Genomic DNA, 15,753 nt, shown 5'->3' with positions numbered 1-15,753 from the left:
CACTTCTCCAGCCTGCTGAATGGCAGCGAACGCACAACCCCAGGAGAAGGCGAACCCGATTCCCCAATCGATGATGATGGAGCAGGCGTTCCATTGCCCACCAGGAAGAAGCTCGAATAGCAATTATGGTCGGACGAAAGCATGTCCACCGATTGGAATTTAAGTGTGCTATGCCCAATCCTCAAAAAAAGAGACCCCACAAGCCTCCTCAATATCGCATATAAGGTTCTATCGAGCGTATTGTGTGAAAGATTAAAGCCTACCGCCAACAAACTGATTGGACCTTATCAGTGTGGCTTCAGACCTGGAAAATCAACAACCGATCAGATATTCACCATGCGCCAAATCTTGGAAATGACCCGTGGAAGGAGAATCTACACTCACCACCTCTTCGTCTATTTCAAAGCTGCTTTCGACAGCACTAAAAGGAGCTGCCTTTATGCCGCGATGTCTGAATTTTGTAGCCCCGCAAAACTTATACGGCTGTGTAAGCTGACGTTGACCAGCACCAAAAGCTCCGTTATAATCGGGAAGCCGTTTGATACTAAACGAGGTTTCAGACAAGGCGATTCCTTATCGTGCGACTTTTTCAACCTGCTTCTGGAGAAAATAGTTCGAGCTTCAGAACTAAATATAGAAGGTGCCTTCTTCTATAAGAGTGTACAGCTGCTGGCGTATGCCGATGATATTGATATCATCGGCCTCAACACCCGCGCCGTTAGTTCTGCTTTCTCCAGACTGGACAAGAGAGCAACACAAATGGGTCTGGCAGTGAACGAGGGCAAGGCGAAATATCTCCTGTCATCAAACAAACAGTCGTCGCACTCGCGACTTGGCACTCACGACACTGTTGGCAGTCATAGCTTTGAAGTTGTAGATAATTTCGTCTATCTTGGAACCAGCGTAAACACCACCGACAATGGCAGCCTAGAAATCCAACGCAGGATAAGCCTTGCCAACAGGTGCTACTTCGGACCGAATAGGCAATTGAGAAGCAAAGTCCTCTCGCGACAAACAAAGGCCAAACTCTATAAGTCACTCATAATTCCCGTCCTGCTATATCTTGCAGAGGCTTGGACGATGTCAACAACGAATGAGTCGACGTTGCGAGTTTTCGAGAGAAAAGTTCTGAGAAAGATTTATRGTCCTTTGCGCGTTGGCCACGGGGAATATCGCATCCGATGGAACGATGAGCTGTACGAGATATACGACGACATTGACATAGTTCAGCGAATTAAAAGACAGCGGCTAAGCTGGCTAGGTCATGTTGTCCGGATGGACGAAAACACCCCAGCTCTGAAAGTATTCGACGCAGTACCCGCCGGGGGAAGCAGAGGAAGAGGAATACCTCCACTCCGTTGGAAGGACCAAGTGGAGAAGGACCTGGCTTCACTTAGAATATCTAATTGGCGCCACGTAGCGAAAAGAAGAAACGACTGGCGCGCTGTTGTTAACTCGGCTATAATCGCGTAAGCGGTGTCTTCGCCAATCAAGAAGAAGAAGAATCCTGAGCTAATGTGCATCATATTTTGTTTTTCATTTTATCTTTTGCCTTTTTTAACTTAATAGATTTAAGATTATTTTAACTTATATACAAAAATTCAAAAACATTCCGACGATTTAAAAACTAAGCTGCTAGTCTTCCAAAGGTAATAAGAGAAAAAAGAAAACACAAAGACTTCAAACAAATAAAAAATGTGGGCCGAGCCACAATATATTAGTTGTATGGGATGGTAGTACAAATGATTTAATAACAGAACTATATAAAAGATTGAATAATTCCTTTAAATAAAGTTGCCAGTTTGCTACTATTATATAACACACATTACATTGCTCCATTAAATGATTACATACTTCTAATATACTATAAACTACAAAAAACTAAGTACATCTAAAAAGAATTAAAAACCCGGGGAATATTTGGCACAGTATCGAATTCGGATTTAAAATGGACATGTGATGATAAACGAGGTTTTCTAGATGAAGTATATTCGTATAGTTATATAGCTAAGATAAACTTATAGTTTTAAGATACTTGAATTTTAAGTTCATAAATTTAACAAATGTTTAGTAATTTTTCGATGAAGTTAAAAATTTACACTATGCTAATTTGAAATTTACACTACATATTTCTCAAAACAACAAAAATTAATGAAAAGCTAAAAAACCGTAAAATTCGGCTGCACTGAATTTTCATCTGCAAAGGTAATTTATAGGAGGTTGGCCTATTGTACTAGCCTTTTCCATTGCTATATTGTTCATATAGTATATACATATATGCATTTACTATCACTATAGAACTATCATAAAAGGGCGTAATCGATGATAATCATGTGTTTGGTCACCATAGCAGCTAATGTTAATGAATGAAGAAGGCGGAAATGTTAATGAGTACCCGAGTTGTGTAAAATTTTTACGACTTATAAATATGAATACTGATTGCATTCAGGAGTAAACGAATTTAAAGGAACCGTTGTATACACAACAAGTATGTTATAAAATATATTAATAGTTCGTGGTTATTAATTTGTTTTTGGTATTATGCAATTGATTCAATACAACAATGATACTCTATATGAGAAGATTTCYTTTGGAATTTTTTTATTTAGCCGAAATATTGCAAACTAAAATTAAGAAAGAATTATGTAAAAATAATAGTTTTCCGGTTGTATGTATGGAATGCAAGAAGCGCCTTAGGAGTCTAGAATCTTAGAATGATTGAACCTTATCAGTGTGGATATAGACCAGAAAAATAAACAACCGACCAGATATTCACCACGCGTCAAATCTTGGAAAAGACCCTTACCATCCTAACAGGGATTGAGAACCCGTTAAAACAACAACAATATCTGATGAGTCGACTTAACGAGTCTTCTGCAGAAGATTTATAGTCCTGTGCGCGTTGGATACGGCGAATACCGCATTCGATCGAACGATGAGCTGTATGAGATATACGACGACATTGACATAGTGCAGCGAATTAAGAGACAGCATCCGAATGGACGAAAACACTCCGGCTCTGCAAGATTTCGACGCAAAAAGGAGAAACGACTGGCACGCTGTTGTGATTTAGGCTATAACTGCCTAAGCGGTGTCCATCATCGAAAATATTTGCAATGCCGAAGGAAAACGTTGGTGCGGTAAAATGAACCAAAGAGAGCGGCTTTTAATCGCAGAAGAGCGTGTACGAGAACCGACGGACTATTGGGAGAAAGTTATCTTCTTTAATGAAAGCAAATTTTGTCTATACAAGTCTGGAATTTGGGTGTGGGAGTGTATGTCACCATTTGGGGTTAGAGAGCTAGTGTTTATAATTTGCATATTCATTAAGAAAATTATAAAAAAAAGTTCAAAAACTTGACTACCCCTTTCAATACGACAAATATACGAAATATATAGCACAGATTATTCGATTGTTTGAAAACTCCACCTATGTCTCTCGATCTCAATCCGATTAAACATCTATGGGACCACTTGGTCCCATTCTTGAAGAATTGATGAAAATTAATTCCGATGTTGCGAAAAATTAGTTCATTCAATACAGAAGCATTTACAAGAAATTGAGAGAAAAGAACGGTAAAAATATAAAATATTAAAATATTTTTTCCGCCAATAATGAAATTTTATAATATAACGGTGACTTTTGTGAACAGAAAATATGTATTTAAGTTTATAAATTTTTATTTTTGTCTAACAAATGAAGTAAAAAAAACTTCTGGGTAAACTTTAGAATAGCATCCCTCGATTTCGGGGTTTAAAGAGGAGGTCCTTCAGATTAAGAATATATATATATATATATATATATGTAGTTGCCGCTGACTTATGGTTTTTGAGGTGTTTCTCTTTATAAAGAATTTTACACTTATATTTTTAACTTTTATATCCACTAACACTTTACTAATTGGTTTCTAAACATTTATTTTATATTCAATGGTGCAAAAATAAATTTCATTCTATCTTTAATTTTTGTTCAATTCTTTTTGTTTACACAATAACAAAGGGGGCCATTCTAATTAATAACAGGTGTTACCTTACGAACATATTTTACAAACGAAGCAAAAAACAAATCCCTGGTCTGAGCAACATCTGGGCGTCGTCAGATCTTTCGCGTTGAACTCTTTTTACGTTGGCGGCCTTTGGACGTGTTTCAAAAAAAAAAAAATACTCTGGTCGGACCAACACATGGGCGTGCTCAGTTCTTTTGTGTTTAACTCCTTTTTGCCAGGTCGGACCAACTCCTGGGCGTGCTCAGTTCTTTCGCGTTGAACTTCTTTTTCTGCGCTTCAATAGAAGTAACCCTGGCCGATCCAACACCGGCATTCATCAAAACAAAAAATTCTGAAAGATTTTACATTACTCATCACACGATAATGAATTTTGTAAAACTTATTTGTTTGCAACCATTTTCATATTGTATGTATAAATGGCTTTCAAGTAAGGTTTAATATGGAGTTAAAATTATTTTTGTACTATTTAATATAAAACAAATGTGTAAAACCGAATTAGTGAAGTGTACGTGTTTATCCGATTTATAATGAATTTTACATTTATATTTTATATCCACTGACACTTCACTAATTCGGTTTTACACATTTGTTTTATATTAAATAGTACAAAAATAATTTTAATTCCATATTAAACTTTACTTGAATGCAAATATCTCAAAAACCATCACTCAGCGGTAACTATATACATGTTCTCGATCTGGAGGACCTCCTCCATCCGTATATATCCATTTAAACCCCGAAATCGGTATTCTAAATCACAGCCAAACTTATTATACATATATATAAATAAAAGAATGAAATATATTGCAGCATGAGTTAAGAATATAAGCTTTTGTAATTTTAATGTTTTTTGGGCTCTCCAAACATTTTCATACCAAATGACGGTGACTTATACTCAGCAGTGTAAATCATTGTATAAACCTATAAGTAAGAAATCCTGTCATTTTCACCCATACCTACGCTGGCGAAAGCTTATAGAATGACAGAAATTACAATAGATGAGTTGCCGTGTTATTTTATCCAATTTATTATTTTAAGTACGTTTTTGTTAAATTTCCAAATGTATTTTAATTATTAAAATTCATAAAGATAAAATTTACCTAGTTTTGATTAAAATTTTATTTATTGTATCGAAATATTTGTAAATCTTTTAAATTTTATTAAAAATATTTTAAGAATATATATATTTTAGTTTAAATTATTACAAATAGTTTTGTTTAGCTAAGCTAGTACACAAAAAATATCGGTAACGCGCCAATATTGCAGCCTCTTTACTATTTTTAAATCCTTTTATTTGAATCTCTATGCCGAAAACTCAACTATTTCGATCAGGTAACCTCAGCTGTTGACGGCCATATGATTCTTTTGTTGATATGATTCCTTTTGATACAATGATGTAGATAAACAAAATCGCAACTGCGATCACATTTTGTAAATAGCAATTCGCTTCTATGAACTGCGATAGCAGTTCGAGCCTGTGAATTGTGATAGCAGTTCGAACCAGTGAACTCCGATAACAGTTCTACTTTGTAAATTGCGATTACGATTGTAGTTCGCAATAAACTTGTGAAACGGTGTTTTTTAATAGAACAGTGCTTGCGATCACAATAGCAATTAGCACAAAAGTATTAGATTTCTTGAGGGTATTGAAAGTACTAGCGGCTTAAACTTTTAAGTGTAATACCATGTTCAGACCGAAAATTTAAAGGGATTAGATTACATTTAAGCCCTTCACTAATCAGCCCGTCCTCACCGCCGTTGAAAAGATGAAAAAATAGATGTTTTAGCCATTCAAGAATTCACGTCGCTTAATATTTATCAAAAGAAAAGATTGTCATATGGTATTTTGAAATAAAAGCCGTCTTATTTTAAATATTTTCCATATAATGGAAATAATTGACGCATTTTTTCATTTATTAAGTCGATTTTCAGGTGAAATTAGATTCTTTGCTTTATACAAATTTTGATTGTTTATATTTTGTTCTCTTTGTAGTATCTAAATCAGCTGTCATAATGTAATAGATTTCCAATGACGACAAGTATAAGGCGCAAAATCAGAGTCGCACCGAGAGTTTTAGCGTGGATCACTTTCAAACCACTTCGATGAAGTGATTTTGAACTGTCAGTTTTTTATGGCGAAATCTTGATAAATGTATAGGATTAGTAGGATATACCACTCAACAGCCGAAATCGTGTGATTAAGTGACGGTCTGAACATGGTATAACGTTCTTATACTGTTTAATAATTACGTTGGTCTATTACATCGGCACAATTCCGATTTCTTTGGCGCCTCGATTTGAAGGTACCGTTGGAAAGCGGAAGTTCAAAAATTGCCAAAATTCGAACTTTTCTCTTCAAATTAATTAAATTAAACTATCAAATTTTATATAAATCCACATTTTACACTTTTGGTAGGTTTTTTTACCTAAGAAATCTTTATTTTAAAAATTACATTTCACACGCTGACATTCCTTTTTTCTCAAAAATTCCTCTATCCATGCATATAGATATGTTCTTTATTTAATTTAATATTCAAATAAGTAATATTATATAGTAATATTATACAATATTATATATATTGTCACTCAGTATTCAACACAACTACTATCAAAAATAAATGGATATCGCTAACAGATATAATAACCCAAATTTAACCAATTTATAACGAAAACTCAATATATTTTTTTACGAAGAAAATTTAAAATCAGAAGTTCTTCAATTGAGTAATCGTATGCGAGAACTGCAACTGCATAGCCCTGCACCATCAACAAATAATCCAAGATTGAAGGCACCCACATTCGATGGAAGTATTCCATTTCAAATTTTCAAACTTCAGTTTGAAAAGACGGCAATGGCCAATAACTGGAATGCAGCGAACAAAGTGGCGCCCTTGTTTGTATCGTTGAAAGGACCTGCAGAAATCGTTCAGACTATTCCAGATTGTCAACGGGACAACTATGAGGCTTTGATGAGTGCGATAGAAAGACGATATGGTAGTGAGCACCGGAAACAAATATACCAGATCGAACTGCAAAATAGGGGTCAGAAAATGAACGAGTCATTGCAAGAGTTCGCAATTGAAATAGAACGACTAGCTCATTTGCCAAATGCAGATGCACCTGTGGATTTCATTGAGAGGGTGAAAATTCAAAGTTTCATAAATGGAATTTGTGATGTGGACACCAAACGCGCCACATATGCATTGCCAAAAAGAACGTTTGCTGAAACGGTTTCGCACGCCCTCACACAGGAAACAACTTCTCTACTAAGTAAACCAGTACACAAATGGAACAACCGGCGTTGATGGAAGAAGTATTGAAGACTCTGACGACAATTGCCGCACCGCGAGTAAATACAACAGGCAGATGTCTCAACTGTGGAAAAGCGGGTCACTTTTCCCGAAATTGCAATATAAAAGTTAACCCATCAAAACGGAAACAACCAACAGATAACGAGGACAGAGTATCCACTTCTCACAAGTCGTTAAACTAAAACGGAACAGTYCAAAGGGGCATGAACTGGTTTCCACAACTATTTGCCCCGTCATCTCGATATCACAAATAGGTCGCCATGTCAACAATCTTACTATCAACGGTATCGTAAATGGAAGACTGTCAACGCTTACTTTGGATACTGGTGCCACACATTCAATTATCCAACCGGATGTGGTAAGAAGAAGAAGAAGGTCGAACGGCCATCGGGGAGGAAGCAGCTGTTGCGGGAAAAGTGTTTTGCGAAGTGATGATTGGTCCCCTGATAGTTAATCACACCTTCATCGTAGCAGAAATCACGGATGAAATTATAATGGGAGTAGATTTAATGATTGATCACGGGATTACTTTGGATTTAAATAAGCAAATGCTGTCTTGCCAGAACATGGAGATGCCTATAGACACCGGATATGTGACCAACGTTAACAGTAAGAGGGTGATTGTTGATGATAATCAGAGTATTCCACCAAAATCTGAGGCGATTGTATGGGCTAAAGTGAATGGAGGAGGTGGGACTGAACACTTGTGAAAACTAGAGAAGACGCTACCATTCCGGTCAGAGTGGTGAATTAATTCAACACGCCTATAAGTCTGAAGAAAGGAGCAGTAATTGGACAGTGCCAGAATATAAGTGCAATATCACGATGCGAACGGTGACAACAGAAGCCTACTATTGAGCCACAGCAGATAAGTCCTAAACAATTTGCTGAACGAGGAAATGAAAAACTAAAAGCAGAAAAACTATTAGAAAAATACGCATCCATATTTGCGAACGAAGGAAACAACACAGGAAGAACCGGCATTGTCAAACATCGCATAAATACCGGAGACGCTAAACCGATCCGACAAGCTCCGCGTAGGGTTCCACTAGCAAAACGTGAGGACGCTAATCGAACCTTGAATAAGTCCATGGAGCTCACCTATCGTCTTAGTTAAACAGATGGTAACACCCGTTTCTGCATCTCACAAAGGAAAACAGTTATCCTCTACCGAGAAACGACGATACATTAGACACCTTGTCTGGAGCGAAATGGTTTTCTACATTAGATCTACAAAGTGGATCTACAAATTGATGAATGTGATCGTGAAAAGACCGCTTTCAGTATGGGCGACGGGTTATGGGAACTCTCTGTGATGCCATTTGGGTTATGTAATGCGCCTACAACGTTCGAGCGACTGATGGAACATGTGATAAAAGGTCTCAACTGGAAAACATGTTTGGTGTATCTTGATAACATTATCATCATGGGAAAAAGTTTTGAGGAGCATCTGAAGAATCTAGAGGAAGGCTTTCATCGAATAGCATCAGCCGGAATACGCTTGAATCCCAGAAAGTGTTCATTATTGAAGAAGCAGGTGGCTGTGGTGGAATGTGTGAAACATTTCCACAAGCATTTGTATGGGCAACGGTTCTTGCTGAGGACTGATTATGCAGCATTAAAATGGTTATTACAGTTTAAGAATCCGGAAGGCCAAATAGCACGATGGATCAATCTAATTACAGAATTACGACTTCGAAACAGAACACCGAAAGGGGATTCACCACAAAAATGCGGATGCATTATCACGTCGCCCTTGCCCACTGGAACGTAAACATTGCTCCAAATCAGAAGGAAAAGAAGGTATAATCGACGTGCGATTACTGAATATAGAACCTGAAGATGATTGGACTCCTCACCGCATCAGAATCAACCAGCTGGAGGACCCTGATCTTGCAAAGCTGATAATAGCCAAAGAAAATTTGGTACGACCACCAAAGGAACAAATAAGTAGCGAGAGTCCAACTGCAAAAGCATATTGGGCCCAATGGAACAGCATAAACCTCGTTAATGGATACCTTCATCGTACCTTTGAAAGCGAAGATGGCAAACAGTCTCGTCTGCTGATCATAGTACCGAAGTCCATGATCCCGAAAGTATTGAAAGGATATCACAATGGCCCTAGTGCAGGGCACCTTGAGATTACAAAAACTTTAGAGAAGATTAAACAACGGTTCTACTGAATTGTTGTCGAGATAAAGGTCCTAAAGTCAAAAGTCGCGGTAGGCTGCAACAGTACAACGTGGGATCACCATTTGAACGAGTCGCAATGGATGTTGCAGGTCCGTTCCCAGCCAGTACGGCCGGAAACAAATATCTACTGGTTGTCGTGGACTATTTCAGTAAATGGCCAGAAGTGTATGCCTTACCAAACCAAGAAGCGAAGACAGTAGCCGAAGCGTTTGTAGAAAATTGGATAACGAGGTTCGGAGTGCCCGTCGCAAATTCAAAAGGTTTTGAAGAAGGTGATCTGGTCCTGTTGTACAATCCACTTTGAAAGAAAGGCCTGTCCCCGAAATTGCAAACGGCCTGGGAAGGGCCCTATTTGGTGATGAAACGACTTAATGACGTGGTATACCGCATACAAAAAAATGGAAAACCGCGATGTAAAATGAAAGTAGTACATTTGGAGAGGCTCACCCCATTTGGTTCAAGAGGATTTGCGCCTAATCGGGACGATTAGGTTTATGTGGAAGGCAGTGCTACAAAAGTAGTATTAAATTTGGTACCACTTGTATTTGTATTGCTATATGCATCCCTTATTATAAACATTGGGCGCCGCGGTTGACTGTTTAATTACTTATACGAGTAACATGAACAATAGCTGCATGTATATGGAATGTATAGCATTATTATATGTGTTTATCTTGCTATATGCATTCCTTATTATAAACATTGGCCGCCACGGTTGTCTGTTTTTCTACTTGTAGCATAAACATTAACTGTATATGGAACGTATATGGAACGTATAGCATTATGTTCTTATAATTGCCAGACGCAACGTTCTAGAGGTAACGTCGACATCAGCGAGAAGTGCGTGGCTATATAAGCCGTGGTAGCACTAACGTAAGAGAGGAGTGCTAAGAGTAAACTGCTATAGTGTAGACGAATTGTGAAATAACGAGATTTTGTAAAAGTTAATTATACGGTTTTTGATTTTATTTGTCAATCCAGAGGTACGAACCTAGTAAAGTAAACTGTAAGGAGTAAATTCGCAACAATATGTAGATGGAAAAAGTGTTCTTCTTCTTCTTCTTGATTGGCGTAGTCACCGCTTACGCGAGTTAATAACCGTGCTAGTCGTTTCTTCTTTTCGCTACGTGGCAGGTCCTTCTTCACTTGGTCCTTCCAACGGAGTGGAGGTCTTCCTCTTCCTCTGCTTCCCCCGGCGGGTACTGCGTCGAATACTTTCAGAGCTGGAGTGTTTTCGTCCANTCTTCCTCTTCCTCTGCTTCCCCCGGCGGGTACTGCGTCGAATACTTTCAGAGCTGGAGTGTTTTCGTCCATCCGGACAACATGACCTAGCCAGCTTAGCCGCTGTCTTTTAATTCGCTGAACTATGTCAATGTCGTCGTATATCTCGTACAGCTCATCGTTCCATCGGATGCGATATTCGCCGTGGCCATCGCGCAAAGGACCATAAATCTTTCTCAGAACTTTTCTCTCGAAAACTCGCAACGTCGACTCATCCGTTGTTGACATCGTCCAAGCCTCTGCACCATATAGCAGGACGGGAATTATGAGTGACTTATAGAGTTTGGCCTACTCGGTCCGAAGTAGCACCTGTTGGCAAGACTTATCCGGCGTTGGATTTCTAGGCTGACATTGTTGGTGGTGTTTACGCTGGTTGCAAGATAGACGAAATTGTCCCCAGCTTCAAAGCAATGACTGTCAACAGTGACGTGAGTGCCAAGTCGCGAGTGCGACGACTGTTTTTTTGATGACAGGAGATATTTCGTCCTGCCCTTGTCCAGTCTGGAGAAAGCAGAACTAACGACGCGGCTGTTGAGGCCGATGATATCAATATCATCGGCATACGCCAGCAGCTGTGCACTCTTATAGAAGATGGTACCTTCTCTATTTAGTTCTGCAGCTCGAACTATTTTCTCCAGAAGCAGGTTGAAAAAGCCGCACGATAAGGAATCGCCTTGTCTGAAACCTCGTTTAGGATCAAACGGCTTCCCGATTATAACGGAGCCTTTGGTGCTGGTCAACGTCAGCTTACACAGCCGTATAAGTTTTGCGGGGCTACAAAATTCAGACATCGCGGCATAAAGGCAGCTCCTTTTCGTGCTGTCGAAAGCAGCTTTGAAATAGACGAAGAGGTGGTGAGTGTCTATTCTCCTTTCATGGGTCTTTTCCAAGATTTGGCGCATGGTGAATATCTGATCGGTTATTGATCTTCCAGGTCTGAAGCCACACTGATAAGATCCAATCAGTTTGTTGACGGTGGGCTTTAATCTTTCACACAATACGCTCGATAGAACCTTATATGCGATATTCAGGAGGCTTGTGGGGTCTCCTTTTTTGAGGGTTGGGCATAGCACACTTAAATTCCAATTGTTGTTGTTGTTGTAACGGCAGAAATTCTGCCGAGTTGACAGTCCTTGACCGGATAAAAATCCGGGTCCGTTCCGGTTTTCGTAGACCCGACTGTCGTGGGAACGGGGTCGGGGTTAAATTCCAATCGTTGGGCATGCTTTCGTCGGACCCTATTTTACAAAGAGGCTGATGCATGCTCCTTATCAGTTCTTCGCCGCCGTGTTTGAATAGCTCGGCTCGGCCGGAATAGCTCGGCCGGCTCCCTCCGCTTTGTTGTTCTTCAGGCGGGTAATTGCTACTCGAACTTTTTCCTGGTGGGCAATGGAACGTCTGCTCCATCATCATCGATTGGGGAATCGGGTTCGCCCTCTCCTGGCGTTGTGCGCTCACTGCCATTCAGCAGGCTGGACAAGTGTTCCCTCCATAATTTAAGTATGCCCTGGGCATCGGTGACTAGATCACATTTGGGGGTTCTACTAGAGTATGCTCCGGTCTTGAAACCTTCTGTAAGCCGCCGCATTTTTCCGTAGAATTTTCGATCTCTGTCGGCCAGGTTATCAAGCTCTTCGTACTCACGCATTTCGGCCTCCTTCTTTTTTTCTGCAAATGCGTCTTGCTTCCCTCTTCAACGGTATCTATGCCATCCCGCATGTGTTGTGGTCGATCGTAACGTTGCGAGGTAGACAGCCTGCTTTCTCTCCGCTGCGACACGGCACTCCTCGTCGTACCAGCTGTTCTTTTGTACTTTCCGAAAACCAATGGTTTCGGTTGCAGTAAGGAGTTTGGAGTTTGAAATGTACGTAAGGACTTTCAAATGCCATCCCACAGTTCCCTTATACCGAGTTGCTGACGAGTGCTCTCAGAGAGCAGGAGTGCAAGCCGAGTAGAAAATCGTTCGGCTGTCTGTTGTGATTGCAGCTTCTTAACGTCGAACCTTCCTTGTGTTTGACGGCGTGCGTTTTTTGCTGCACAGAGGCGCGTGCGAATCTTCGCTGCAACAAGATAGTGGTCCGAGTCGATGTTAGGACGTCGGAGCGCACGCACATCTAAAACACTGGAGACGTGTCTTCCGTCTATCACAACATGATCGATCTGGTTGGTGGCGAAGTCGATCAGCCTCAACCCATTTGGGGATGTTTCACCGTGGAGGCTGAATTTACCGACCGTAGTGCCAAAGATATCTTCTTTGGCCACCCTGGCGTTAAAGTCGCCAAGCACGATTTTGGCATCGTAGCGGGGGCAGCTCTCATAAGTGCTTTCAGAGCACTCACAAATTCATCTTTGGTCACATCGTCCCTCTCTTCCGTTGGGGCGTGGGCGCAAATCAGCGATATGTTGAAGAACCTCGTTTTAATGCGGATTGTGGCTAGACGTTCATTCACCGGGGTGAATGATAGTACTCGGCGACGGAGTCTCTCTCCCACGACGAATCCCACACCAAACTTGCTCTCTTTTATATGGCCACTGTAGTAAATGCCACAATTACCTACTAGTCTCTGTCCTTGTCCCGTCCATCGCATTTCTTGGACGGCAGTGATGTCAGTCTTTATTTTTACGATTACATCAACCAGCTGGGCAGCGGCACCTTCCCAATTAAGGGACCGGACATTCCAAGTGCATGCCCTCAATTCGTAGTCCTTATTTCGTTTGCCATGGTCGTCATCAAAAGTGGGGTCTCTCATCCGAGGCTGTTGTTGCGTTTTCATTGGGTTGGTTTTTTGACGTGGCGGGTCCCAAACCCAGTGAACAACCCTATGCAGGGAATGTTTCGCCTTCTCTCTTTAGCTCGCCTTCAAACGGATGTTCTTAGGCTACCCAGAGGATACTTGGTCAAGGGCCGGAAGTCGTGAGCTGCTTGAGTGATATGTAAAAGAATCGTTGCTGGGCGCTCCCAAGTGAATGGCGATCAGAGAACTATCCTCACTTGCGTGACCTTGTACACATGACTCCATCCTCCCAATGTTCACAACCGAATTATAACTTGAAAAATGTTGGAATGTTTTTTTTATTGTAATTAATGTAGAACACGCAAAAAAAATCAAGAAGATTAAGAATCCTACATATTTAGTGTTTAAGATGTGGTACCGCTCGGTTTTCTCATAATTGTAAACAATCTAACCTTTGTAACGACGAGTGCGCTGCTATTTTAAATTAATAAATTTAGGTAAAATATTACAAAATAAAATCGAAATGTGAATTTATTTCAATGTTTCGAGTTTATATTTAAATATACAGAATGAAAAAGTGAATAAATGTGAAAGAAATACCATCTGTTATTAGTACAAATTTTTGGACTTTTAATTGTGAATATTTTAAAAAATATATTTTATTTTTATATTGTTTTTTCCGATATTCCTCCTCTAGAGGAGCTCCCCTATCCGCAGATACCCCATTTATATGGAAATTCGGATTTTTTTACCTTTCACCAATCGGAATCGTGCCATCACATCAATAGTAGTAACTTGGAAGCAATATGTGAAACCAATGATCTCCGTTTGAACGTAGACTTAGTTGCGATCGCAATAGCCATATAAAATCAGTTGTTTAAATGTAACAATTACTGAAATCATGGATATTGAAAGATCGCAATATCGCTCATCCGAGCCCGAGCCCGAGCTGGGCACACGAACGTTGATATAACCTATGTACTGACCAATTTAAATAGTTCGCAAAAGTTGAATATCATTGTAAACGTAGTTTAAATAACAATATTCATATAAACGATAAATATTTTGAGCAAGAAGTTACACAATCATTACAAATTAGTGCACGATACTTACTTTGTATGTACTTTGTTTTTCACTTTTTAAACAACAACTTTCTACCCGCCTAAAAATCGATAACACAATATACATGTACTACTATTTTATGGCGTTCAAACGGCGAATCTTTTGTCGCTCTCTATCGGAATATGTTCATTCGTCGCTTTGTGTGTTCGCACAGTCGAAAATGGTGCAGAAAGTTTAGTGGAGTTTCTCTGTCTTCCTTTTAACAATTTTTTCAATGTTTGTGCGGTGCCTTATCAATATGTTGGGACTAAGTGAGTCCTTGTGATTTAGAAGAGGGCACAATAGACCTAAGGTCGCGGTACATTCCTCATTTATTTATCTATCTATCTACTTTTTCTGCCACGCTTAGAAATATAAGCCTGTTCGCACCATTACCAATCGTCTTCAGTTTTTTCGCGTTGAGCACTTTTCAAAAAAATAATCTTAGGCGGATCAACACCTGGGCGCCTTCAGTTATTTCGCCCTGATCATATTTGTATTGACGGTATTATTTACCTTTATAATTTATTTTTATTGACATATGGTTTAGTTTTCGCTTGTTTGCAACAATTTTCTTACTGTATGAATAAATGGATATTAACGAAAGTTAATCATTAATTATTATAAGGAATTAAAGCGAGTTTTGCTCTATTTATTACGAAACAAATGTGTAAAATTTATTATAAATAAAAAGATATATTTTATAAATAGTTGAATTTTCCAGCTTTAATATTTTTATGTATAAATTTTCTTAATCTGGAGAACCTCTTCTATCCGCATATATCCATATTAGCCCCAAAATCCAAGGATGCTATTCTAAGGCCCAACCGCTATATTTGGCACTTTATTATGTATTCGTCGTTTCTGGGATTTTTATATTAGAAGTAGTGAAAATCTATATAAAAAACAAATTAATTCTGTAAAAAAATACGCGAAAATGCGACCTTATTGTAATTATGGTTTTTCGTTTGTATTTTCTCTTCATTCTTGGAAAAGAAAAAATAAAGCAGTACGGAATCCCAACAAAACATGGAGAGATAAAAAATAGTGTGCAAGTCCTGGGCGTCGTTTGAAGTAAAAAATTTTCAGATTGTTTGTGTTCACATATATAGATTGGTTGGAAAA

General features: G+C 39.2%; 1 protein-coding gene across 1 annotated transcript in view; it reads right to left on the bottom strand.

Moving 5' to 3' along the window:
- The window catches only part of LOC108970868, a gene marked incomplete at its 3' end in the record, with an annotated part of 25,340 nt that extends 10,719 nt beyond the window's left edge, over positions 1 to 14,621 (bottom strand). Inside the window, 1 exon segment of the mRNA XM_018936549.1 lies at positions 14,280 to 14,621. Coding sequence (XP_018792094.1) covers positions 14,280 to 14,304 — 25 coding nt within the window. The 5' untranslated portion in view covers positions 14,305 to 14,621.
- Positions 14,622 to 15,753: the final 1,132 nt, after the last annotated feature.

Source organism: Bactrocera latifrons, unplaced genomic scaffold, assembly GCF_001853355.1.
Source record: "Bactrocera latifrons isolate USDA-ARS-PBARC rearing strain unplaced genomic scaffold, ASM185335v1 scaffold_311, whole genome shotgun sequence".
NCBI lineage: Eukaryota > Metazoa > Arthropoda > Insecta > Diptera > Tephritidae > Bactrocera > Bactrocera latifrons.
The sequence above is the reverse complement of the archived record's forward strand: the minus strand, read 5'-3'. Positions and strand labels throughout refer to the sequence as shown.